The sequence below is a fragment of the Callithrix jacchus genome, chromosome 6, assembly GCF_049354715.1.
Source record: "Callithrix jacchus isolate 240 chromosome 6, calJac240_pri, whole genome shotgun sequence".
NCBI classification, from domain to species: Eukaryota; Metazoa; Chordata; class Mammalia; order Primates; family Cebidae; genus Callithrix; species Callithrix jacchus.
Genome location: NC_133507.1, coordinates 143,318,886 through 143,345,496, shown reverse-complemented (window position 1 = coordinate 143,345,496; position 26,611 = coordinate 143,318,886). Strand labels below are relative to the sequence as shown.

At 40.7% G+C, this 26,611-nt stretch overlaps 1 protein-coding gene and 1 pseudogene across 4 annotated transcripts in view; one reads left to right on the top strand and one right to left on the bottom strand.

Annotated features, from left to right (window-relative positions):
- Positions 1-2,896, bottom strand: part of LOC108592088 (large ribosomal subunit protein uL14 pseudogene) — a 3,737-nt pseudogene extending 841 nt beyond the window's left edge.
- A 16,294-nt stretch (positions 2,897-19,190) lies between these two features.
- EPHA4 (EPH receptor A4) overlaps positions 19,191-26,611 on the top strand; it is a 153,793-nt gene continuing 146,372 nt past the window's right edge. For 2 of the 4 annotated variants that reach the window (XM_035305880.3, XM_078329180.1), the window contains exons 1-2: positions 19,877-20,090; positions 22,655-22,722. Coding sequence is in view for 2 of the 4 variants with exons in the window: in XM_078329179.1 (XP_078185305.1) it covers positions 19,246-19,336; positions 22,655-22,722 (159 nt within the window). In the remaining 2 variants the exon portion in view is untranslated. Of the gene's footprint in view, positions 19,337-19,876; positions 20,091-22,654; positions 22,723-26,611 lie in introns of those variants that run through there. The other 2 variants (XM_078329179.1, XM_008999563.5) reach the window with 2 other exon arrangements.

Below are 26,611 nucleotides of genomic sequence, written 5' to 3'. Positions count from 1 at the left end.
GAACCAAGAATAAAAGACAAGCTTTCTTTCTACTTTTTATCTTTTCCCAGAGTTTCGATGTTTTTTACAGTAGCTCCCCATGGATAAGCTGGAAGGTAGAGCAAACCATAAGTAATTTCTTTTGAAATGAGGGAATGGAAAAGGATTTCTCCAAAAACCCGTGCCTTCCCTATAGAGTTGCTGTTCTTTCCCCCTTTCCCCCTGGGTGGTCTCTCTCCCCTGAATAATGGTAAGAGCAAGAAAAGCCATGGATGTACCAATGTGACTATGTAACCACATGACTTTATTGCCTGTTTTATATGTTCCAGATAACCATTTTATTTTGTAACTCAAACTCTTTCCTTTCCCAATCTCCCCTGTGCAGTATCAAACTCTCCCCAACTCCTCTCTAAACCACCACCCTCTTAAGCTGAGCTAGTAGAACAAGTGAGGATCTGCCTGTAATTACTGCTTAATTCATTTGCATGTGGATGTTCTCATTATAATGTCATTAGCATGGGGAGGGAGTCTGGTTGCCAGAGCAACCAGGAGTGGGGCAGGTGCAGTTCAGCCTCAATTGGATTCTCTGCTCCGTTTGGTCAAACTCCACCTGTATTCCTGGCTCTTATCACTCTTGAGGCTGCCAAAATGAAAACATTCCGCTGTTACCCTCTGTATTTTGGCCGTGTCTCCAAAATTTCTTGCTAACCTGTACAGTTCAGCCTTGATTTTGCTAATAACCCCTTTTATTTTAGCTAGCCGTGCTTGGAGACTTTTTTCTCATCTTTGCTGTCCAAAATGGTAGCCACTTACCACGTGTGGTTACTGAGCACTCAAGATAGGATTAGCATAAATTCAGATGTCCTGTAAGAGTATATAAACAAAGGTCCTCAAAGACTTAATATAAAAAATGTAAAATATCTCATTAATAACTTAGTTAATTTCAACTCTGCATTAAAGGGGGAATATTTTAGATATATGGGGTAAAATAAAATGTATTATTAATTTCTTTTAGTATTTTTACTTTTTAAGTATGGATATGAAAATGTTTAAGCTTACAGATGTGGCTTACATATACGTTACACTTTATATTTTAACAGCAGCACTGTCCTAGATAATGAATTCCTCTTCCAAATCTCTCCTCTGATCAGCACTCCCTTCTTAATCCACATAGACACTTTCAATAGCTGTCATCCTCTGCAGAGTTTCCACAGCTCATTCTTTCTGGAATGCCTCACAATTTGCTTGTTTTCAGCCATCATTTCATAAAGACTCTTAGAGGTTACAAAATTCAATTTTCCTATCAACACAGTAATTCTCTCATACAACGGTGCTGATAGATGGTTAACCAGACTTGGAGGCCACTACTTAACAGAACAGCAGATATAGAGAAACTCTAATTCTAAGACAGTTTTTCCTTATATTGACAAGAAATCTGCTGTTTTCATAAAGTTACCTGCTGGCTGGGTGTGGTGGGGCATGCCTATAGTCTCAGCTATCCCAGAAACAGGAGGATCACTTCAAGACCAGCTTGGACAACAGAGTGAGACCCTGCCTCAAAACGTAAATATATGAACAAACAATTTTTTTAAAAAAGCTACCTGCTGCTTTTAGTTCTGCCCTTGGAACAAAATTGAGTGAGGGTGCTCCTCTTCCAGATGACTCTCCCTTCACTTGGGGACTGCCGTCATGGTCTGCAAGCTTTGTTTCTCTCTGTTAAACATTACCCAGGCGCCCCTACAGTTTCTCCTAAGACAGGGCCTCGAGGCTCAACCGTTCTTGTTGCCCTCCCCCAGATTTTTGTCATTTGTCAATGTCCCTGTAAAGATGTGGACTCAGGAAGTGGAGCCCCAGACACAGTTGTGGTTGCAGTGGACCATCCCCTCTTTCCATCTGGACACTAGGGTTTGGGTTAGTGAGGCTAAAACTGCATTTGATTTATCATCTTCTCTATCCTGTTGTTGAAACACATTGGGCTTTTCATCCGCTGCACTTAACAGATCTTTTCTTACATCAATTGATATAAAGCCGTAACTTCTGTATCATGGACTTATATAACTGACCTAAAAATATAAACCCAGGGCTTTATGTTTATCTCAGTAAAATTTTGCTTTGGGGCAATGATTTATTCCACTCTTCTAATGCACGAAGAGAATTTTAAGTCTGGTTCATACTCAGACTTCTTAGTTGTGTACCAAACATATGATAAACTTGCTTTTGATGCCCTCTTAGTCACTAATAAGTGTGTTGAACTAGACAGAACCATCTTACCCATTAAGATACGAAAGACTTTGACAACTCTCTTTCTAAAATCAAGATAGATGACAATGTTATCTGATCAAGTTATTCCACCAGAAAATAATAGCAGTTAATAACTCTTTATTGACCTACTATGTATCAGAAATTTTTTTTGTACCAAGGTATGAGTTGAATTTAGTGTAACAATTCTGATGCCTGCTAGGGCACAGTGGCTCATGCCTGTAATCCCAGCACTTTGGGAGGCTGAGGTGGGCAGATCACTTGAGGTCAGGAGTTCAAGACTGGCCTTGCCAACATGGTGAAACCCCATCTCTACTAAAAATATAAAAATTTGCCTGGCATGCCGGCATGTGCTTGTAATCCCAGCTGCTCAGGAGCCTGAGGCAGGAAAATCGCTTGAACCAGAGAGATGGAAGTTGCAGTGAGCCAAGATTGTGCTACTGCACTCCAGCCTGGGTGACAGAGTGAGACTCTGTCTCAAAAAAAAAAAAAATTCTGATGCCTGATAATTACCTCTTCTTTCTCTACATGTTGCCAAGCTGTCTGTTTAATAATTTGTTAGTATTGTAAGGACATTTTTCCAGAGATAATCATTAATCTTACCAGTTTGTGATTTCTGTAGTCTAGTCTTTTCACTTTTCAAATACCAAAATGCCATTTGTCACTGGCCGGTGTTTTCATACCTCTTTCATTCTCAGTGTGTTTTAAAGACCATCAACCATGATTCCACAATTGCACGTGTAAGTTGCCTTATTTTCTTGAGAGAGAGAGATTGTACTCGGAGATTTATAATCATTTAAGGTTACTCTTTATTTTCCTTTTTTTTCCTTTCATCCTGGAGAAATTCTTTCTGTTTTAGTCAACACCATAGCCTGGCATCTAACATAGAATCTGATTAATGACTGCTTACATTTTCAGTCTTTTTCCCTTCCTGTCTCTTTTCAGTTTGACAATCCATTTCTTCATCTCAGTGAAAAAGAAGAAAAATTAAGTTATGTAGGTCTTCTACCTTCTCTCATTTAATATTAATATTAAAGCATCTTTCTCTAGCCATGATCAACAAATCTGTTTCTCCTTCATTTTCTGGAGACAAAAGGTAATTCTAGTTTTGTATACATAATGTTCATCAAGGTAAGGAAACTAGATTCAAGGAGGCACTTTCAGTTACTTACACCTGAGTTTACTAATATTAATAGATCGTTTGGAGCTTTTGTGTAACTGTTTCTCCCCCTACTCTGTATTTCCATCTTTAAAAAATGTAAAAATGTAGTCATATTAAATAAAAATTTTAAGCAAAATGTTATCAGATTTGCTATAGAAACAACTCATTAAACTTTCAAGTTAGGACCGATGCCATTTTTGTAGCTTCTGCAGAAGCATATACTATTTTGACATTAACACATTTTGTTAAATGGACTAATTATCATGAAAATCATTATTCATTTAATTATTTTCTCAATGTTTGCACTGTTACCTGCTTCATATATGTATATGCCACAGTAGTTGGCAATAATTGTGTGGTTAGAATGGTGAGTGTCATACATTGAAGTGTCTTCTCTGGCAATGCTACAGAGTCCCAGAGGAAAAGTCCTAAGTGTGTGCTTTTGAAGAAGACGATGATAAATTGTGACTACCTGTGTTGCCATAAGGTAAGTGATTATATATAATTGGTTGAATCTTGAAAGGTACTGTAAGCTATGCATTTAGTGTTCTGCATTTATAAATGTTACAGCCACACTTAGATTGTATCTACCATGTAATGAGAAGGCAAACTGTGAAAGAGCAATTTGACTAATTCAGTCAAAATTATCATATCAATCATGTGGGTATTTCAGAGAAAAGTTTTAAGTGCCTGGATTATCGAAATAATTACTTCATTTATCCATTCCCTTTACTCTGTGCATATGAAGAGATAATCTGATAGACTTTTTTTTTTCTTTTTAGAAGAAGATACTTATTTAATATTGAGAACTACCCAATATACTCTCTGAAAGCCTTTCTCAGTTTTGCATCTGGCTTCTTTTGATATCTTCTCATTTTTATAGCAGTTTTTCCAAAGCAAAAAGCATATTTTCCAAAAGTTATTTGTCAGTATAATACAAATTAAAAAGTGAAGCATAATATTGTAGATTCTTTTCTCACAATATTTCAAAAACAGCCTTGAATTGAATTGGATCATACTGGCTTACTTAACTCAGTTAAAACATAAAAGAAACTAGATACTGATGGCAAGTTTATTCATCTCTCAAATTTACAATAACCTTAAATTATTTTGCTTGATTTGTTTTTACACCAATCATTTAGTTTAATTTATCACTATACAAAATCTGAATAGGTTATCAAGGTGCTGGAATATATAATTCTCTTAGAAAACATGTGATTCTGAGATTGTACTTCTTTTTCCATCCAATGAAAGATTTTGCTACAACCTGCAAGAGAATTTTCTTACCAAAAAATAGCAATAGATTGACTAATTACAAATGCATCCATCTGTTGGTTTGCTTATTGCCTTGCTGTATGAAACATGCAGATCTAAGTGGGTTGTTTTATTTATGAAGAGCCTCTAGCTGTGAGAGTTATGAATCCATAGCTTGCATTCATAAACATAATAAAGGTTAACATTATAATAAAAGTTAAATACACAGAGCATTTCGTGTTTTTTAATAGCTTTGAGTTTTTAAACAAATAATTTTGGAAAACAGAACTTTTTATATAATGTGAAATAGGATTCAGCTATTCTCCTTACAGAATTTTTACAGAAAATCAGGGATTTACATACAAAAACATCAAGTTTCATATGACCTGGTTGGATTTTTACTTTGTTTATAAATAGTAAAAAATTACCTTGAAGTGATTGAATATGAACCTCGATTCTTCCCCAAGGAAAACAATGCGGAAATTGATAGAACTAAGATTATGTTATTTTATTAGAGTTGAAAGGGACCAGCAAGATGATCTAGATTAGAACTTAAGGCTAAAGAGATGCATCTACTTGTCCAACATCAAACAATACAGAATTTAGGGCTCTTGCCTTCTAATGTGATATTCCTTTCATTATTTAACATGTTTTTGTAGTACCCTGAGCTAACTTCTTTGATTTCCATGTTCAGCTTTGTTATATTTTAAGCATAGCACACTTTCTGTTAATTAAGATTGTATTGTCTTTGTTTGGAAGAGAGCAATTTTGACTGATGTCTGTATTTCAATGTAAATTTCAAATGTGGAAAAGGAGCTGTGCCTCACACTGATAGCCAAGTAAAGAGACAGCTTGCATCCATGCACACACATACGCACGCATTCTGCAACAGGTGAAATCTAACAACAAATATCTATATATAAAAACAAATTAATCTCTGCAAGAGACAGCGCATGGGAAGAAGATGATTCCCTATGACTTACAGTGCAGGCATCTTTGATGAGACTAATAACATTGTGGAGAAAAGGGAACCTTCTTACACCATTGGTGGGAATATAAATTAGTATAGCCATTGTAGAAACCCGTATGGAAGTTCCTCAATAAACTACAATTAGAATTACCAAGTGATCCAGAAATCCACTTCTGGGTATTTATCCAAAACATTTGAAATCAGTATGTCTGCACTCCTATCTTCACTGCAACACTATTCACAATAGCCAAGTTATGGAATCAACCTAAGTGTTCGTCAACAGATGAATGGATACAGAAAATGTACAACACAGGTTCTGAACTGTTGAGGCTCCTCGGATCGGCTCTGGGACATGTCTGGCATCCCTCAGATGGAGTCTCACTCTGTTGCCCAAGCTGGAGTGCAGTGGCACGATCTTGGCTCACTGCAGCATCCCCCTCCTGGGTTCAAGTGATTCTCCTGCCTCAACCTCCTGAGTAGCTGGGATTACAGGTGCATACCACCATACCCAGCTAATTTTTGTATTTTTAGTAGAGGCTGGGTTTCACCATGTTGGTCAGGCTAGTCTTGAACTCCTGACCTTGTGATCCTCCTGCCTCAGCCTCCCAAAATGCTGGGATTACAGGCATGAGCCACTGCACCAGGCTGAGATGGCCGTTTTTTATTTCCTGGTGTAGAGCTGGCTTTCCACGTTCATTCACACATGCATGTATTCATTCATTCGTTCATTCTCTCTCTGCTCTTCTCTCCCCCAGTCCTTGCCTGTACGTTCATGCACATGTATGCATACAAACTCACACATACACAGAGTCTCTTTCTCCATCATGTATAGTATACATATGTAAACTTTTTTAAAAAAAGGAAAATTTGGCATGTATTCACAATGAAATACTATTCACCCCCTAAAAAGAAGGAAATTCTGTCATTTGCAACAATCACAATGAAATACTATTCACCCCTTAAAAAGAAGGAAATTCTGTCATTTGCAACAATGCAAATAGAATTGGAGAACATTAGCTAAGTGAAATAAACCAGGCACAGAAAGACAAATACTGAATATTTTCACTTATGTGTGGAGTCTAAAACAAACTCACAGAAGCAAAGAGTAGAATCATGATTACAGAGTCTGGGGTGGACAGAATAAGAAAACGTTGAGGCCAGGCATGGTGGATCATGCCTACAATCCCAGCACTTTGGGAAGCCAAAAACTCCATCTCTACTAAAAATACAAAACTCAGCAGGGCATGGTGGTGCATGACTGTAATCCCAGCTACTCCAGAGATTCAGGCAGGGGAATCGCTTGAACCTGGGAGTTGGAGGTTGCAGTGAGCCAAGATTGTGCCACTGCACTCCAGCCTGGGCAACAGAGCAAGACTCTGTATATAAAAATAAAAAACAAAAATGTGTGACAAAGGATACAAAATCTCAGTTAGGAAGAATACGTGGTATTTTCTTTTTTAATCAATTGCATAGCATGGTTAATATAGTTAATAGTAATGTATTGTACATTTCAAAATTACTAGCAGAGTAAATTTCAAACGTTCTCATCCCAAAAAATGATAAATAGTTGAGGTGATAGATATGTTAATTAACTTAATGATTCCACATTGTATTCATAACATCACTCTGTACCCCATAAATATATACAATTATTACAAATTGTCAATTTATAATAAAATAACAAAGAGAAAAGATTAATGACAAATGGAAATAGTATTCTTTGGTAGAAAAATACTTGCGGGACTCTTTTAAAAATCTTTCAATTATATTAAATAATAAAAATGTACTGTTCAAGTTTTTAAAAAACGATTATTGAAATTGCCCCTGACTTCACCCATTGAACCACAAATTAAGGTGCAAAAATATGAATAGCAAACAATTATTTTGTGTCAAGCACTCTGTTTATGGCTTTATATAGAGTGTCTCAGTTCTTACAACAATCCTGAGGGAGTCACTATTGTTAGCCCCATTTTACAGATGAAGAAACTGAAGCTCTCATGTAAACATACATTTTCCTCCTAGAATGTAATAAAAGTAAAGAGAATTACTGTGTGGGATATGAGAAGCAGAGACCATGAGAACTGAGATGAGCTAAATTCAAATGGTCACCGAGGGTCTTCCAAATGACTCCCTTTCCTATTTTGGCCTTAAAGAACATAAGTCAAATGTGAGTCTCAATAAAGTTTCAAATCACATGTTATGGGCAATTAAGGCTGCTCTCAAATGGTCAAAACCACTAATACTACATCTGTATGTGAGTCTTCTATGCCATATCCAAGAAGAAATCAATTGTTAGGTAATACTTAATTCTGACAATATTTTTAAAGGTCAGCCAATTCTAAATTATCTTTGATTGCTGGAAAAAATGAGAACAAAGGTAAAAATGGGAAAGTGCTAGCTTCTCTAAACCTCATTTTAGCCACCAATTGGCTATTCAAACCCATCAAACTTTTAAGCACAGTTGCTAACAATCGGCTAAGCTATTTGTATTTGTTTGGGGTTTTTATGCCTTCCCTCTCTTTGTTGGGGGCAAATAACCAGCTCGAAGAAGCAGCAAATGTCTGCAGCTTTGGAAGACAGTCCTTAAGCTCCTGAAATCAAAAGTTGACTGCAGAGACAATGGGAAATGTAACGAGAGACTCTATTTACAGAAGTAGGCATATTTGTCCTATATGATATAACACAAGGCCATTCATTTTCATGTGGCAGCAAGCAAGTAACTTTGTAAAAATTTACATTTGTTTATTCAATGGCTATAATGAATGGACCCCATAAAGAAAGTCAATGCAAATTCTGTATGAGTACAGGAAAGACGTAAACCTCCCAAAGTTTCAGGAAAATTTTCACCATCAGCTACTTTAATTTCATTTCATGGATTAGTTACAGCCAAATCATTTATGAAAACACATATAGGGAAATATCCCTCTATACCATATACATTCTGAAACTTGTTTTTATGGTTATTATTTCCCAAATGAAATACACAGAACATATATAGAAAAAAATACGTGCATTCCACAGTAAAGAAAGAATCAAAGATAAATTTAATAATATGAGTTTTAAAAAGAAAATCAATAACTTATCTTGAGGCTTAAAGAGGCAATTTTATTCAGGTGCTGACTTTTAAGAAGTCTATTTTTTCTTTAATAACCAACATCCTTCCCCCTCCTTCATATGAATTGCTTTTATTCTGAGTTAGAAGCTAATAAGTATTACTTAGCAGGCATATTCTTTGGAAATAATAAACCTCTGTGGCTTATGAAGAGTATTTCTGGGTTTGAGTTTGTGCCCATGTATGCACGTGTGTGATATTTGTACAGATAATCTCCAGCTATGCTTTGCATTGGAATACACCAAACCAACCCAAATTGAACTCTAAAAACCAATATTATTCTTGGCATTATCTTACTAAAGAAGACAACTTACTAAAAGCCTATATCTATCCATAACCAAGTATAATTTATTGGGAGTTTCCCGAGCTTTAAAATATTAATTCCGAGTACTATTTCATTTATTCTCAACAATTTCATCATTTGGAAAATTAATCAACCATCAAAAAAGTTGAACTCTAAATGATATTAGATTTAAATTATGCCTGTGTTTTATCAGAACACGAACAGCAAAACATACTGCAGAATTATAAATAGGTAAATTATCTTTGAAGAAGTATCTATGTAAACTGAGAATAATCAATAATATGGCTTTAATTTTAAACGTTGAAAACTTTACTATCTTTGCAACACTTCAGTCATGTGTGTGTGCACATAATTTCCCAGCCTTCTTTGCATTTCTTAGACTTTTTCTATTTTTATATTAAGTACTGAAAAGAAGCACTGTTTTTAGAGATTTAGCCATGTTCAGAAAAAAGAAATTACGAAATTATTTTCTTGGTAATTATTAGCTTTATACCTAACAAGTTTAAGGCATTTGTGAATCAAACATTCGCCAAACATTCCCCATGGACTTGCCGAGCATCTGTGTTAACATCCCAAATAAGCTCCAGGGGTATCAAGTTATTTGCTCAGGTTTATTAGTTACACTCTTGCCCCTGAATAACTACTGCTGCTTGCCTTTTGCTTTGCTAGATAAGAAACTCGATTGTTGCAAGAGACAGATGCAAAACAGACAATTTATATAGGTAGATAAACCATAATATTCAAATGTCTATCATTCACAATTTTTACTGTGGTACCTTTTTACCTCTAATAAAGGAAACATAGAAACAGAAGCACAAGAAAAGTAAAACTTAAGTACGGCTAATGTAAAAAGTTCACTTTAGCATATTATTATCTTAAAGCATATGAAATACATGTGTCTTAATTGAGACAGAAACAAATAGACTTTATTTCTAGTGAAAAGATGAAAATCAATCTCTTTATTTTTAAAGAATATCAGGTTGCTTGTGGTTTTAGTGAAAACTTGGAACATTTTGTGACTTAAGCTGATCAGGAATATGAAGTCAAAATTAAGAGACTGTATAATCAGAATGCAGATGGCACCAACTAAAAACAAAGTAATTAGAAGAAGACCTATGTCTCAATTCAGCATCTTTTTCTAGAGATCAAAACCTAATTTGTATTAATGACCTATCTGACTTTTCAGGAAAGTAATGAACCATTACAAATAGAAAGGTCTGAAAAATGTGGCTCCACATTTTAAGATGCAACCTCTCTCCAATATTAAGACATTAAATTACACAGGGTGAAATCTGTACAAAGTAATAAGCAGAACATTCCTCCAGCTTCTCTCCAATTAGCAAAAACAAATGTTCCCAAGTAATTTTAGGAAGAGATGTTAGTACTTACAGGTCAGCTAAGAGTCAGTCAATCCAAGAAAAAGGAAACTAGACACATCTGATCACTTACATTAGGAAAGAAACTAGGACTATTCTTGGGCTCCAACCCCTGTTAAAGTACAGCAAGGGTGCTTTATTCTTTGCCTCAACGAGTCTTGGAATGCTTGACTTCCAGGATGATTTTACATTACATTGGTGCTAGGCTGCAGATGTGGGGGTTTGGTATATGTGTTTGCATTTTTGTGTGTGTTTGAGAGAGCAGTTTCTGAAGGAGCTGTGCACCAAAACCCTCCCACTGATAGTCTCCCACCCCCAGCTTTGGAAGAATCCGTTGTGTTTCTGCCACCCCCCTCTTTTTCCATCTAAATGTGTGTGGTGCTGGGCCTCAGGAGGTCTTAGCACACAAAGATTCTATCCAAGGCTTGTCACTTGACTGACAGCAAAAAGGTTGCAGGGAAATGGACAGTGGTGTGTAGGTGGACATGGAAAGAGTGAAGAATTGAGCAGATTAAGGCAGAATACAGCAATAGGAAGGTTCTAAATCACAGTCTCTTCCAGACTCAGAGCTAACCCACGGTGATTGTTAACCACGTGAAGTATTTATATAAAAAAGCTTTAAAGCTGGCTAATCTTATTCTTAATCTAAGTCAGGTTTTTAAAACAAGTACCTTAGTTTATAAATAGATGGCTATCTGTAACATATACATACACACATTGTAAAGTGCCAAAAGAAGTGTATTGCTAAAGAAAGCTAGAGGTAAGAAGACCCAAAGCACCCTGAAAATCCTCACTACTTTTGCAGTTCACTGTGATTTCTATCTGTGCAGTGATTTCTGCAGTGCAAATTTATTTCACTCAGTATCCTTACTAGGATGACCTTCTAAATAATACGGACACAACTAGGCATTTATCAAAGTATTTTAAATTGCAATAATTTGAATGAAAACCATGCAAGTTTCAAATGAGAACATAATGAGACACAGAGGAAATAGGGCCCAGCTTTCTTGAGCTACAACAAACTGACCATTTAATGGTACAGACTTGATTAATTTCCTGCCGATGTTCAATTACCTCTGATAGGTGTCTAATGTAATATAAATAGGCAGGCTGAAGTTGCAGCCATGGGACCGTACTCTTAATGTATGTTGGAATCTCTCTCATAATCACCTGTGTATGTTTCAGTTCCAATTTGTTTTAATTCAGAGCTGCAAGACAGAAAGGTGATAGAGATGTAAAGGGTAGTTCCATACATTTTAATCCTGAATGTCAAAGAGAAGCATTACATTTCTGGAGATAAATCCTGTAACATTCATAATGTACAAATATTTTATATCACAGACAGATTTATACTAAACTGGGACAACATAACCTCCAATTCAGCCAGAGATGGCTAAGGGTGTTCTTTCTTAAAAAGCTACATTTACATAGAGCCACAAACTTAAATAATCAATGGTGTGGAAATATCATTCTCTATAATGTCTTATTTTAACTCCTTCTGCAAAAGAAAAATCTGGGGTGCATACACATATAGAGTTGACTATGAAGAAAAACACATGATTGAACTGAGATACTTTAAATGTCAGTTTGAGTCAAATGATCCATTACTAACTGAATTTCTTTTTACCTTCTTACTTCAAATAACACATTGTTTGCCTGAATTAAGCCAGTTTATTTGTGCAGAGATAGTCAAGGTCGAAAAGAAAGTGATTCCACGTATCACTTTACGTTGTAAAGTTGTATGACATATCTTTGTAGACTCCTGAGTTAGCACTTATTTTAGATACATTCTTCATTGTTTTTAAATGTAATATGTCCAGAAAGTCCCCCCAAAATGTCAGTTTTAGCCAAACCACATTTATAAATGTCACTTTGGTATTTCCATATTTCGGGAGTTTATGTTCAACTGATTTTAATAAGGTTTCACTAATTTACAGTATAGCCAAATACCATGTAATTTGGGAAAAAGCCTATACTATGTTTCTTGGAGTTTTGACTGAATTACCTCTTTAATCCATTTGAATGAACGATCAAAAGGCACAAACTTTAGCATGAAAAAGTCTTTTATTTACTAACTGGCATAAATGATTAAAGAAATCAGCTACAAATATGATTTCAAAAGTAACATATTCTTTATAAGTACACTTATTCTATTATCTAAGCAAGCATTTAAAGGATTTGTACTGTACATAAAGAAATGCATTATGTGTCATTTTAGACATTTAGAATATTCAGAGATCTTTTGAAATTATAAAATATATGTTCGGAACATAGGTGTTTTGTAAATGTTTTAGATTGTGATTGGGGATGAAAAAGTTAGGTTTCCAAACTTATATTCTCATTATGTAGTAAATCATAAATTATATTTATAGTCACACCATTTTCTTTCTTACAACATTTTATTGTAATTACACATTATTTTTCAGAACACTATTGCAATACCTCTATAAATTGGTGCTCTGATTGGACAATTATTTCTCTCTTAAGAGTGGCCAAAATGGCTGGTGGCTCATGCCTGTAATCCCGACAGTTTGGGAGACTAAGGCAGGAAGATTGCTTGAGACCAGGAGCTGAAGAGTAGCTTAGGCAACATAGTGAGACCCCATCTTTACAAAAAAAAAAAAAATTAAAAATGAGCTGAGCATGGTGGCATATGCTTGTAGTCCCAATTACTCAGGAGGCTGAGATGAGAGGATCTCTTGAGCCCTGGAGGTAGAAGTTGCAGTAAGTCAAAATCACACTACTACACTCCAGTCAGCCTGGGTGATGTAGTAAGACTCTGTCTCAAAAACAAACAAAAAAAAGTGGCTAAAAAAATGGTGCCAGCTTTATTTACACATATATTACATATATCTTATTAGTTTTTCATCATAAAACAACTGTAATTCCAAAGCTCTTTTGATAACCATAAGGTAACATGGCTATTAAATATTAAAGTGTTTAATAGCTGAAATATTTAATAGCTGGGGCTTGCAGGTTTATGTTGGCATTTTGAGTGAACCTCAGTTCAGAGGTGTTATATTGAAAAGTTTCAAGTAAAAAGCACTTTACACTTTTTTGGGGGAATGGCTTTCATGCCTAAAACATAAAATTGTTCTGATGTTTAACTCATTTTCCCAATGCACCCAAAAAGAGATACAATCTGTATCTCATTTTCCCAATGCACCCAAAAGAGATACAATCTCTTTTTGGAGAAATTAGATCTCCTCTAATTTCTCCTCCAGAAGGACATATTGTCTCTGCAAAACGTTCCTGTGGGGAATCTAGAGTTGCTGCAGAACTCAACTGGGCATCTTGGCACATGCCATCTCCCTCTCCCCTCCTCCATCTTGGGCCCCAGGAGGTGGAAAGGCCCCCGATGGTTTCTGGCTCCCACAGCCCTGTATGGTGGATATCATGTATGGTCATAACTAGGAAGAAATCTTTGATGTCTTCCACATGAGCTACTATTTGGTACATAGTAAACATTGAAAAAATTTGTTATAACCACATAAAATTTACGAACGGTGCCAAATGAAGTTTCAGAAAAGTCTTTCTCCCTTGAGAGTTGCAACCTTCCTGTCTGCCTCTTTTTATCTCAGTGATTCAAAAGAGACTATTTTTCTTTTTCTTTTTTGAGATGGAGTCATGCTCTGTCGCCAAGGCTGGAGTGCAGTGGCACGATCTCAGCTCACCGCAAACTCTGCCTCCCCAGTTCAAATGATTCTCCTGCCTCAGCTTACTGAGTAGCTGGGATTACAGGCACCCACCACCATGCCCAGCTAATTTTTGCATTTTTAGTACAGACAGTGTTTTACCGTGTTATTCAGGCTGGTTTCAAACTCCTGACCTCATGATCCATCTGCCTCAGCCTGCCAAAGTCCTGGGATTACAGGCGTGAGCCACCACTCCCTGCCAAGACTATCATTCTAAGTGAAGTAACTCAGGAATGGAACACCAAACAACATGCTCTCACTGACATGTGGGAGCTAAGCTATGAGGATACAAAGGCATAAGAATAATACAATGGACTTTGGGGACTTGCGGGGAAGATGGGAGGGGAACTAGGGATAAAAAACAAAACAAAAAAAAACAGAAAATACGGTGCAGCATATACTGCTTGGTTGATGGATGCACCAAGATCTCACAATCTCCGCTAAAAGAACTTACTCATGTAGCCAAATACTACCTGTACCCCAACAACTTACAGAAAAATAACTTTTTTTAAAAAAAGGCCTCTTGCTTTGTCTTGCTTTCTCATCCTCCTGATCCATGGAGACCTGAGTTCTGCAGCCATTTTTTCCCATGCAGCTGTAAAGGGCTCATAAGTGTCCTGCTTCTTATTTGCATAAGAAACAGCATCAAAGCCTTGACATCAAAGGATGAACCCTCCAATTGGATTTCCTGGGGGCTTCAGGAAGCCCACCAATTGTTGTGTCAAATTGGTGTATTTAAGATGGGGTAGCTGAAGGTAGAAGCATTTTCTAACAAAGGTGGGAATTTTATTAGGTGGAGCTTTGGTTATTCATTATCACCTGGTTGTGGGACTTTGTATTCCTCACACCTTCTTTCACTTATTTTTGACACTATTCTATCTGAAGACAAGTATAGCCTCTAGGTTCAAATCCAGCGGAATCACCTAGGAATATGAGAGTTGGATGTCAGCTGTCATAAATCAACAATAAAAGAAGGGAAGAATTGAGAATTGATTTCCCTTCCCTACTCTAGGAGTTGATAAAATAAAGCATCCTTTTCTCACGGAGCACGGAAGGTAAATCACAGCACTTGCTTTGCTTGTGGAAGAAACAATTCAAGCTGAGCAAATGACTTCTCATTTCAAAATGTGAATACTTATTAATTAAATATTATTTAAGAGAAATAATAGCCAAGCATGGTGGCTCATACCTGTAATTCCAGCACTTTGGGAAGATGAGGCAGGAGGTTTGCTTGAGCCTGAGTTTGAGACCAGCCTGGGCAATATGGTGAAACCCCATCTCTACTACAAATACAAAAAAATTAGCTGGGAGTGGTGGCACATGTCTGTAGTTCTAGGTATCTGGGACGGTGAGGTCAAAGTATCACCTGAGGCTGGGGAGCGTCAGGCTGTGGTGAGCCATGATGACGCCACTGCAATCCAGCCTGGGTAACCTGAGTGAGACCCTGTCTTATAAAAATAAAGAAGAGTAATAAGAGCTGGCTACCACATGCCAGCTACTATACCAGGAGCTCTACATCATTCATTCAGTATTTTGAAGAATCATATAATGTTAACGATCTACAATTTATAAATGAGAAAACCGTATCTCTGAGAGGTCAAGTAACCTAAAGGCACAGAGCTAGAAAAAGCCCAGCTAAAGCATCAAAGCAGGGTTGTCTAAAGTGAAAGTTTTGGTTTTCTAAAAGAGAACTCAGGGAGTCATTGGAGCACTATGGGCAGGTTCCATTTCAGTCACAAAACGTCCACCAGAATGCCTAGAAGAAAGCAGAGTGGATTCTTCTTCTTCTTCTCTCTCCCTCCAGTCTTTCATACACCCTCCTTATCTCTGCTTATTTATCTACAGGTCAAAGGCTCCTTTCTCATTACTTTGGTGTAATTGGCCCTCCACATAGAGGTAGAAACTCTGGGATGCTTGGTGCTGTTTACAAATGTCTTTTACAGATTAAAAACACCTTTGGAATTCAACCTCATTTCAATTCAGCATTTACAAGGTACTTCGTAGCTCAAATGTTCGTGGTAGGAACTGTACCCCCCAAAAAAGTATATCATTGTTTTCAGATTATTCAATTACTATGTTCATTAAGTGTGTAAGCAGGTATGTTTTGACATGTTTCTTAGTGGATTCAAAATAACCCCAAATTTTTGCAATAGTAAGACACTTGTTTTACTCGAGAGTAAAACAATCTTATTTTTAAATTAGGTGATTTTAGGTACTTTTAAAAAGTATGATATTCCATTGTATTCTTATGACTCCATTAATGTGTTGCAAACAGGCTCCAACATTTGAAAAATCCAGAATGTTTTCCCATAATGCGGGAGGTTTTCTGCTTTGATGATGGACAAAGGCCACCATCATTTTGAAAATTTTGCCTTTTTCTTCAAGGAATCACATCTTCTAGGTTAGAACATTTTTTCTCTAGGTAGTCACAATGGACAGAGAAATTTTCAGCAGGTCATTTCTGATCTCCAGAAATGATTTAAAGAGGAAGTTATAGTTCAGTTTTTTCAAGTTAGCATTTCTTGCTTCTTGGTTCTCCTGATTATCGGGCTGCTCTGGGGCCTGAACTAAAACATAGGAAGAAAAAAGGGAAAGTCAGCGAATGTACTCTAGCAAGTGATGCCTTGCTTTCAGGGAGCTGTGTCTGGAAAGACTTTGTTTAATATTCAATGTGCACATCCTGGGTAAAAAAAAATGGTACGTTTAAGAAATTGTACTGTTTATAACAATGCAGGCACCCAGTTTTCCATTTCAGCCACAGATACATGCAACATTCAAGCTCCTGCAGAGAGGCAACCAGCATCTATTGTTTAAAAAGATTTAAAAAAGAATTCGGATTGCTCTTTTCCATTTTGAATCTGCGTGCCAAATGATAGGGACCAATATTCGTCTTCTTTTTCTAAAGTCAGAACGACACATGAAAGAACCTAAAAACGCATTTCTTAAAGAGACTGAGTGCAGTTATTTTAAATAATTTATGCACTCACACACATATATACATCCCCCGAGTGCATTTTTTTTTTTTTCCTTTTTACTTGTGTGTAATCACTAGCTACAATAACTGAAACCCACTTCTATGGACGGTGACATTTAAGCAAATCTTGTATCTAGAAACCGTAATGCCCAGCGTCTCGCACAAGCTGTTCCTCTGGGCCAACAACTCACACAGCCGCCGCCCAGCGCCTCGGCAAGCGCGCTCGTCTTAGGAAAAGTAAAAGTTGCTCCTGTCATTAGCTCGGGTCGAGTTTGCATGAGAACCCAGTGCAGCTCTCGAGCCAAGGGGGAAAACACGATCCGCTGCGGAGCCCAGTGACCTGAAAGCGTAGCAGTGACTCGAGACCTGTCCTCTCCTCCACGCCGCCCTACTCCCCTCCCGCTTTATTTAGCATCCGCCTTTCCGGGAGCAGCCACTCAAGCAATCCCTGGAAGGTTTGCTAGGAGTTTCTCCTTGAAACGTTTTCCGATCCCATCTTTTGAATTCCAGAAGGCGAGAGTCACGACAGACTCCGGGACCTCTCGAGTTCTGCCCGCAGCCCCACGGTAGGAGTAGCCTTCGTGCACGAGACTTGGAGGTGGCTGAAAAGCTCTCCCAATCTCGCGCACCGCCTCTCTGCGGGGTTGCGGATGCGGGTTGCGGTCTTTGTCCGCTCGCCCTTCCTCCGGGGCCGCGCGCTTCCGCGTCTGGCCGGCAGGTGGTGCGGTTGGCTCACGATGAGCCGCGGCCTGGGCTGAAGAGGCGCCTCCACTTCCTCGCGGTCACTCCTCCGCGGGGACCCAGGCTCCCCAGGAAAACCCAGTCCTGCCCTGGAGGGAGTTAGAGGAGGGGCGGCCTGGGAAGAGGAAGGGAGGCCTCGTCGCTAGGAATCAGGGTATTTGCCACCGTCTGGGGAAATGCACAGCGTTGGGGACCGGTTCCCGGGCCATCGGCTGCGCTGCCATCGCGGCACCAGGCTTAGGTGGCCACGTCCACGGCTCGGGCGTCGGGGGACAGGCGGCAGCCCGACGGTGCCGGCGCCCCCGGGCCGTGAGCAGCTGCGCGGGGCTCTGCGGGTCCTGCCGCTAGCCGTCGTCTCCCGGGGCAGGAGGGCCGTCCCCGCCAGGGCGGAGCGGAGAGTCGCAGCAGCCGCTCCGGGCAGGTCCCGGTCCCCGTGTGCGCTGTCTGGCAGCTGCGGGTCCCCGCACCCACACTGACGCTTTTCGCTTCCACCCCCGCCGCTCTCGGACAAGCTAGGCCGGGTCTCAGGGACTCCCCGACACCCCCGGTCCCCGGAAACCCGCAGCTGGTGCCCCGCAGCCCAAGGCCGTCTCGGGGCGTCCTGGGCCCCGGGCGAGGTCCGCGGGGTGCTCACGGGCACGGGACCAACGGGGACTTCCTTGTTGCCAGAAAGTCCTTGGTTCAGTCCCTGGAGACAGTGACGGACGCTGCTGCGGGCTGGACGCTGGGGACCGAGTAGGTCCCTGCTCTCCAGGCATCTGGGAAGCCAGGGAAGAAACGAGTCATCCAGCCACAAAATCGCCCCAAAGAGCATTTCGGAGGGAAAGCGCCGTAAACACGAAACAGGGCAAGGTGGCAGAGGGTGGCGGTGGCAGGCGCGCGTGTGCAGCTCGGCCCGGGCGCGCGGGACGCAGACACGTCGACCCTCCTCAGGAACCAGCCGCAGAGGGACAGGTCAACTTAGAGACTTCTTTTATTTCAATAAAAGAGCGTTTTCCTCCATCTCAAACCGCCCGTGGTGGGAGAAAGGGTTGCCGACCTCTTCTTGGGCTCCCCTCGGTCCATTCAAAGCCTTTCGAAGCTCCCTCCACCTTCCAGGGGCTCGACCTTCGAGGTGACGTGGGGGATCCCGCCGGCTCCCTCCGGCGGGCGGGGGCAGGGATCCGGCAGCGCTAGCCCCCTTGAGCCCCGGGAGACCGCGCGCCCCGCGGAGGCCGGAGGGGGCGGAGCCTGCGCGGTGGGGGCGTGGCTTCTGCCGCCCCGTATGCGCCGCCATTGGCCGCGGGCCCTGGACTGGCGGGCTCACGTCACCGGCCGGGCCCGCCCCCTTGGCAATGTCTTCAGCCCGCTGCTCTCCTAACTTCAGCATTTATTCCACTGGGAGAGAAGCGGCAGGAGCAGCGTTGGCACCGGCGAACCATGGCTGGGATTTTCTATTTCGCCCTCTTTTCGTGTCTCTTCGGGATTTGCGACGCTGTCACCGGTTCCAGGGTGTACCCCGCGAATGAAGGTAAGAGCGGGACGGCCTTTCTGTGGTCGGGGACAGCGAGGGGCCATCGCGGGTGAGGGGTCCTCAGGAGCGCAGGGCTGGCTGGTGCGGGGGGCGCCCGGCGTGAGTGCGTCCGGATTCGGGAGAAGGGGGCCGGGGCTCGGGGATGGGCGAAGGGGCAGCGGGGAACTGCCCGGCGGCCTGTCCCGAGGCGGTGACCCGTGCACGCGGCGGATCTGTCCAAGTTTGTAAGGAAAGGCCAAAGTTTATCAGCATCCGCCGGCGAGGCCCGCTCAAGGCGCCCCGAGGGGATGCACAGAAGCCAACGCCAAGATTAAAAAAAAAAAAAAAATTACGAGAACCGCGTCCTCCCCAGAGCCAGCCCGGGGTGAGGGGGAAAAGCAGCCTGGAGCACAGTGAGAGGGCTTGGTGCTCCTGGGTTCTTGTGAAAGCCTTTCGAGCTCTGGTTTCTGCAAAGTTTCCCGAGCCCTGCTCTTCTCGGGACCCGGCTGCGGGGCCTGCTCCGCAGCGCAGCGGTCGTGGCGCGGCTCGTCAGACGCCAGTGACCTGATTTCTAGCACCCGGCGTCAGACACCTTTCTCCTCGTCAAGCCCAGCGCCCCGAGGGTGCAGTTGCGGGCCTGAGGGGCCGGAGCTCTTCACCCCGCAGACTTGGGGAACCCGCGGGCAAGTTGAAGGCAGTCGAGTTTTTGCTTTTCGCCCCTGAATTGCACACTGTTTAGAGCTAGCGTGCGGGATCGACGGGATCCAGCTAGGTGCTCAATTTTCTGTGCATCGGTTCGGACGTTCTGGGAGGATTGTATGTGCCTGTGTGTCTGTATCGGGAGGTGGGGGAGGTGATCATTTAGTTTGTGAGGAACCCAGGGAGAGGCGACGTGTGTGTGCGTGTCTGTGTGTGCGTGTGCGTATCTGTGTGCGTGTGCATATCTGTGTGTGTATGCATGTATGTGTGTGTGTGCGCGCCCGTGCGTTCAACTGCGTGTGTGTAGGTGCCCGAATGTGTGTGCGTTCAACTGCGTGTGTGTAGGTGCTGCGTGTGTGTAGGAAGCGGCCGCGGAGAATTGTATGTCCCTTCGCAAGTGTCCTGAATGTGTGCGCGTGTGTTCCAGTGTATGTTCGTTCTGTGTTCCAGCATATGCTCGTGCTCCGGCCTGTGTGCATCTAGTCTCATATCCGTCTCTCATTCTTCTCCCTTCTTGCATCCATCTATCCATCCTTCCGTCCCTGCATCTATCCATCCATCCATGCATCCTTCTGTCTCTCCGTCCATCCGTCCGCCCGTCCATGGATCCATCAATAACGCATCCATACATCTATCCGTCCGTCCATCCATCCATTCCTCCATCCATCCATCCATTCATTCAAATCTCCATCTCTCCAGACATCCGTCCATCCATCCCTGTGCAATCTATCATTTTCTCCGTTCCGAAGGAGGGAGCCAAAAACCAACTTAGCCTTGGCTGGGCAGCCAGTACTCAGAGCTCTCCAGACGGAGGCTTCGAGAGATTTATGCACCTGCCCGCAGACGTCGCTTGGGAGGAAAGGAGCTCTCTCTCCCTCTGGGTCTCCCCTCTTCTTCCGACGTGGCTTCTGGTGGTTCTTGTGCCCTCTCGGCCGCCGCCGCCCCAAGGTCTCTGGGGTTATTCATTCGCCTGAGCGGAATCGTGGATCCCGCGTTCTCCTGGCCACTTCGCACACTTGTTAGGACGTCCCCTGAGACCTCTCTCGCCCCAGATGAAGAGACTGTTTTCTTTCTTTTTTCACCCTGTTTTTGCTTTTTCTTTTGGAAGAAAAACTTGGGAGCCCAAGACAAAAAGGCGCTGAGAGCCCTAGGCTAATGTTGAAGGGGAAGGGGGATGTCTGTTCCCCTCCCCTCCCCCACCTTCCCCTTAAAAATTAATTCATTTTGTTGCTTTTTATTCCCATCACGTTTCCTTTCTCCCTTTTACCCTCCCTTTCTACTCCCTCCCTTTTTTTGTAAATTGGGTCTTATTGTTCCCTTTGTGTCCCTAATCCACCTTACATAAATCCAAATGGATGTAGCGGGCTTTTCTCTGGGGACGGAGAAGAGAGAATGGATGCGGGGCGGGGGGGCGGGGGGGGGCGGGAACTCCAGGCGGGAGCGACCCAGGGAAGGCTCTACATTTTAAAATCATTAACAGACCCCAGGAATTCAGACTCCCAGGGAAAACCAGGGGAAAGAGACTGATTTTTAACTCCATTGACTTTGAGGCAAAATGAGCGGGGAAGTGGGCAGAATTCAGGGGTCTGGGGGTAGCTTGAGAGTTGGGGTGCACTTGAGCACGGATGAGGCCTTCCCATTCCCACCCCTCCCCCAACCTGAAGAATCAGCTTGGCTGATCAAATTAATAACCCAGTGGTTCCTTTGAGGTGGGCCTTTCGACCCCCAAGACTGCAGATCTCGGTGGGAAAGAGGGGTTTCGAATCACTGCGTCCCTTTGAATGTTCCCCGTACCTAGCGCTCTTCTAGCCGGAGCGCGGTACCGCAGCTGGGTGGGCTGTCCTCCCTTCCCCGCCCCCACTCTTAGGTGTAGCACAAGCACACTCGAGCCGTTAGGCAGCACTCCATACCTAAAATTCAAGCCAGTGATTTCCTATGGCTGGAAGACAAGCCTCTGATTGTCCCCCGACACATCTTGAGAAAGAGAAAGTACTTTAGGTGCATTTGCATTCTGATTTCACACATCTGGCATTCCCCCTTTCTGAAACTTTGATATTTAAAAAAGCAGCGGATACCGTATTCAGGGACTATTTACTTGATGGTGAAGAGGAAAATGTTAGGGAGAGCCTTTTCCTGACCCTTTTGGTAGGATACTCTCTGATAGAAGAGAGAATTCACTTGTGGCTCTGTCACCCTGATGAGTTATGTGGTCATCTGACACTTACAAAAACAAATAATTCTGGTAGATACCAGACAGAGATGAATGCAGATTTTGCTCTGGAGTGTAACTGCTGTACGTGGATGTATGTATCTTTTTGAATTGTACTTGAGATTCTCTATTCATCCTTTTTAGAAAAATGAATCAACTGAGTCCTAGGATGGAATTTTAAATGCTAAGCAAGTTAAATAAATAAGAACCTGCAGATTTAAAGAGGGGGAGAAGATCAAATGAGTAATGATTATTTACGTAAGTGAGCCCAAGTTTAGGTTTTGATCAGTGTTGGATATGTGCACCCTCAGCACATATGGAAATGCTCAGGCAAATGGTTTTTGTGTTATTGGCTTTTTGCAATTGGAAATTAATCTATTTTTCTTTCTTTCTTTCTTTCTTTTTTTTTTTTTTTTTTTTTTTTGCAGTTACATTATTGGATTCCAGATCTGTTCAGGGAGAACTTGGGTGGATAGCAAGCCCTCTGGAAGGAGGGGTAAGTCCTGAGTTGCTCTCAGATCCGAAGGGTAAAAAAAAGAGTGATTAGCAACTTTCTGAGACTCCTAATGGCTTGATTCTTGTTGATTGTGGTGAGGGGGTCAGATTTCCGCTGTGGCCTATGAAGTGAATTACGCTTTGTTGGAGAAATCCTATACTCCCTTTGGATAACTCTGTCATGGAAGAACTAGAAACCAAAAGGGCAGAAAGAGGTTTCAAAATTAGGAGACTGGTGGAGGCATAGACTTAGATGCCTATTTAAAACTAAAATACCGACAGGAAATATGATCCAGAGACCAAATAAGAATTTATGCCTATTACTGTGATGGCCATGAAGTCCTGACAGGGTTAATTTAAGAGCAATTGTCCTACTTCCAGATGAAAAAAAGGAATCAATAAAGATACGACAGAGAAGACATTTCTAATTGTACCTGCATGAAGTGCAGAAAGGCTCTGTACCTTGCTCTCACACTCCTACATCAGCTGCTGTTCTCTTGCACACTGAGAGGCAGTCAAGTGAAATTGTCTCAGAAAAACCCCAAGCTTGTTCATTAATGGTGTTAAATAGGAAAAGTTTAAGTGTCTGGGGTCTTGAATCTTGGGGACTGAGTAGGCTGGATTATACGGTTTGAAAAAAGCATCATTTCATTTCTTCTAGAATTTGTAACACTTGTCCTCACTGCCTCCATCTTACTAGGTCAATAGCCACATTCTCCTACTCCCCCTAAATAATCAGGCAGAATGAATCAGCTTTGGAAAGAAAACAGTACAACATGCAACTGACTTCTGCCAAATCAAAATAACTCTCAAATCCTTTAAAAAGTAAGCAAATCATCCTACCTGCACAGGCTTGATAGTTTATGGCTGAGTCAATTGATTAAAAGCAATAGGGGTGAAAGATTAGAAGTCTTTACTAGGCAAAAACTGTAATGTTAGAACATAGCACGGGCTCCACACCCAGCCATTGAATAAAGAATGAAGAATTTTAAAATAAAGATTCATAGAGTCTGTTATCAAGGACATATTTCAGAACTAAGACTAAGTAAGAAAATAATCATGAAAATGGAGAATTTTAGGCTGTCTTGTTCAAAGCAGGTTTTGTAATCCACGTGAAATAAAAGAGATTGCCCTGTCTTTCTATTTTTCTGCCTGAACTTGACTGCCATTGGTTTGTTCTCTGCTGAAATATTCTAGTCTGCCCTCAAAACCATCTTTTTAAAGGAGGGAGGAGTGATTGGCAGGCCTCTGGCAGTGTAGACAGGCTGTATTCACCACTGATTGCAGGCAATTGCCCTCATCCTTTGAATGTGAAGAAAGGTACAGCTTTATCTTGGTGAGAGTCAGACTCATTGTTAATCCTATACTCTGGAAAGGTCACTGATTCAGGCGAGGCTTTCCCAGGCTACATGTACCAGGGTATTCCTTGGTAAGTTAAAATGCATTAGAACTGCTGGTAAAATTGAGGATGGAAAGTATCAGTACTTGTATTAATAAATTTAATGAGCCTCATTTTTCTTACTGGCTGCTTTTAAGTTTGAATAGCGCATACATCTAATAAAAGTTTGAACCTGATTTGTTTCACTAAATATACATGTGACCTATATGAAAGCAAGGAGTGACACATTTTAGGGTTCAGTCTATAGTCTATCTAGTTTCTGGAAAACTTTTATTGCAATTTAATATGCCGGAGACGTCTTGTTTTTTTTTCCTTTTCCAGAGCTCCTGAAAGAGCGCCCGGTCACTTTTTTTAGACACAAAACTTATTTTGGTTGTGTCTAGAATCTATTTAAAACTTTGCAAAACTGATTGTATACAACCCACTATTTTTAACAGGCTGGATAGAAGCAAGTTTTGTTCTGTTTGTTTTTTTCCTTTTCCTTAAGTACAGGCATGAAACGTTTTAGGTATTATTGTAAGATAAATGAAATTTTATTTGTGTATAAAAGAATGAGTCTTTGCAAAATACACAGTAGCCATTGAGAAATTGTGTCAAATTATAAAGTTTAATTAATCTCTAGATTTTACAATGGAAGAGGATTTTTTCAGGCTTAGAGCAAAGGGATAAATTGGATATCTGTCAATGAGGAATGGATTGATTGTCTTTAAAAAGTTCTTTCTAGCAGAGAGTAAAACCATATTGAGTCTTAATCATTCTAAAATCTCTACTTGCAGTTAGGACATTTAATGCCTTTATCCACTGTTAATTTGAGATAGTAATTTGATTTGATAATGACATTTATTTGTTGTTGTTGTTGGTATGCTTGAAAAGAAAAAACAAACTTGATTTGGCAATACCACCAAGGAAAATATGCATTAGAATCAGAGACAAGCCATTGTTTGTCTTAGAAGAACACTAAGCAAGACTTGAGAATTAGGGAAAGTGTTGTCTCCTGATAACATCATTGTAACAAAAAGCTACCTTCTTGGTAATATTCATTTAAAAGAGTATATTGAATCGCTGACACTGATTATAAAATATAAAACTACGGGAGGATTTGTCACTGTTCCGATGAAATGATCAATGTGGTTAGACAATTAAGTTCAAGCTGAAAAGTTCACATTAGACCTGAATTATCCTGCATGAACTCTGGAGATACCCTATGTGCCTTCATTTTCATTGATAAAGGTGTTTTTCCATATTCCTATTGTTCTGAGAAGAGAAACATGCTGAGTAGGTTTTTTTTTTTTTTTTTTTTTTTTTTTGGAAGATGGGAATCTCTTTTTGGATTTACATGAATTTCCTAAAATAGGCAAATTACTGGTGGTTTTATTGCTTACTGGATAAAAAGAAATTTTCATCACCACAGGGCACTTACCCCTCCCAGTTTCAACTTTTATAATGGTGTCAGATGAAAAGGATACAGAATTTTATGCCTTACGGACCTCCACATAGTAATATATCCATCCATTAAGAGTTTTCCAGTGCACAGTCGGGAACCCGTTAAAAGATACATTATGATTCTATGTACTTCATTGGACTGCATGGAGCTTTAAGTGGAGCTGTTACAGAATACAATATTTTTAAAACTATCTTTTGTTCCTTGTAATTACGTTCAGGTGTTTGTTAGATACTTAAGCTGATTTATAACAGATCTGTATCAATGCATTGCTGTAGATGTTAATGAAAAATTCGAGGCTGCCTACCAGCCTAGTAGAAGCCCCAGAAGTTTTGCTACTTTTAAGATTATTTTTAAAAGTTATAATGACAGTGAAACTATTACTTTAATCACAGTGAAGTCTGCTAAATTCAAGTTGTCCTACCATTACGTTCTTCGTGTTAGGAAATGCAATGAAAATGATACCGTCTCCTTTCATTTTATCCAGACTTCGGTCATAAACGCTACTTGCTATTTGGTTTTTAACGTCCATGGAAGAGTTAGAAGCAAAACATATATTCTTTCTAGTTTTTTTATTTGTCTGTTTTAAAAATGAGAACATTTAGAAATTTTTTAATTGAATACACACTCTTGAAAAGTTGTCTACTGTAATAAATGACAGCATATTTGAGAAATCCAACCTGAAAATTTACTCCCTATCTTCCTAGGATTACTGAAACCAGAATGGTGGGATTTTCTTTTCCCCTTTAAAGAATAGTGAGGGTGCCAAAAAAATCAATTGCCTTTTATTTTTTAAGGTATTAGAGAGCAAAGTTCTGACAGGAGCACTACTAATTAACTGATAATTGTCTTCCTTTGGCAAGCTCTACTCTTCCTGCCCTTAATTTGCAGGTCTCTGCTCAGTGGTTGAAACAATACACATACTAGTTTTTCATTTATGAGTAAATTTGAACTGTTGCCACTTGAAATTGTAGCTGTTGTAATAGGTGAATTTGAGGTCGTTGGACCACCACAAGGAACCGCTGAGAACTCACAAGCAGTAAATCCACC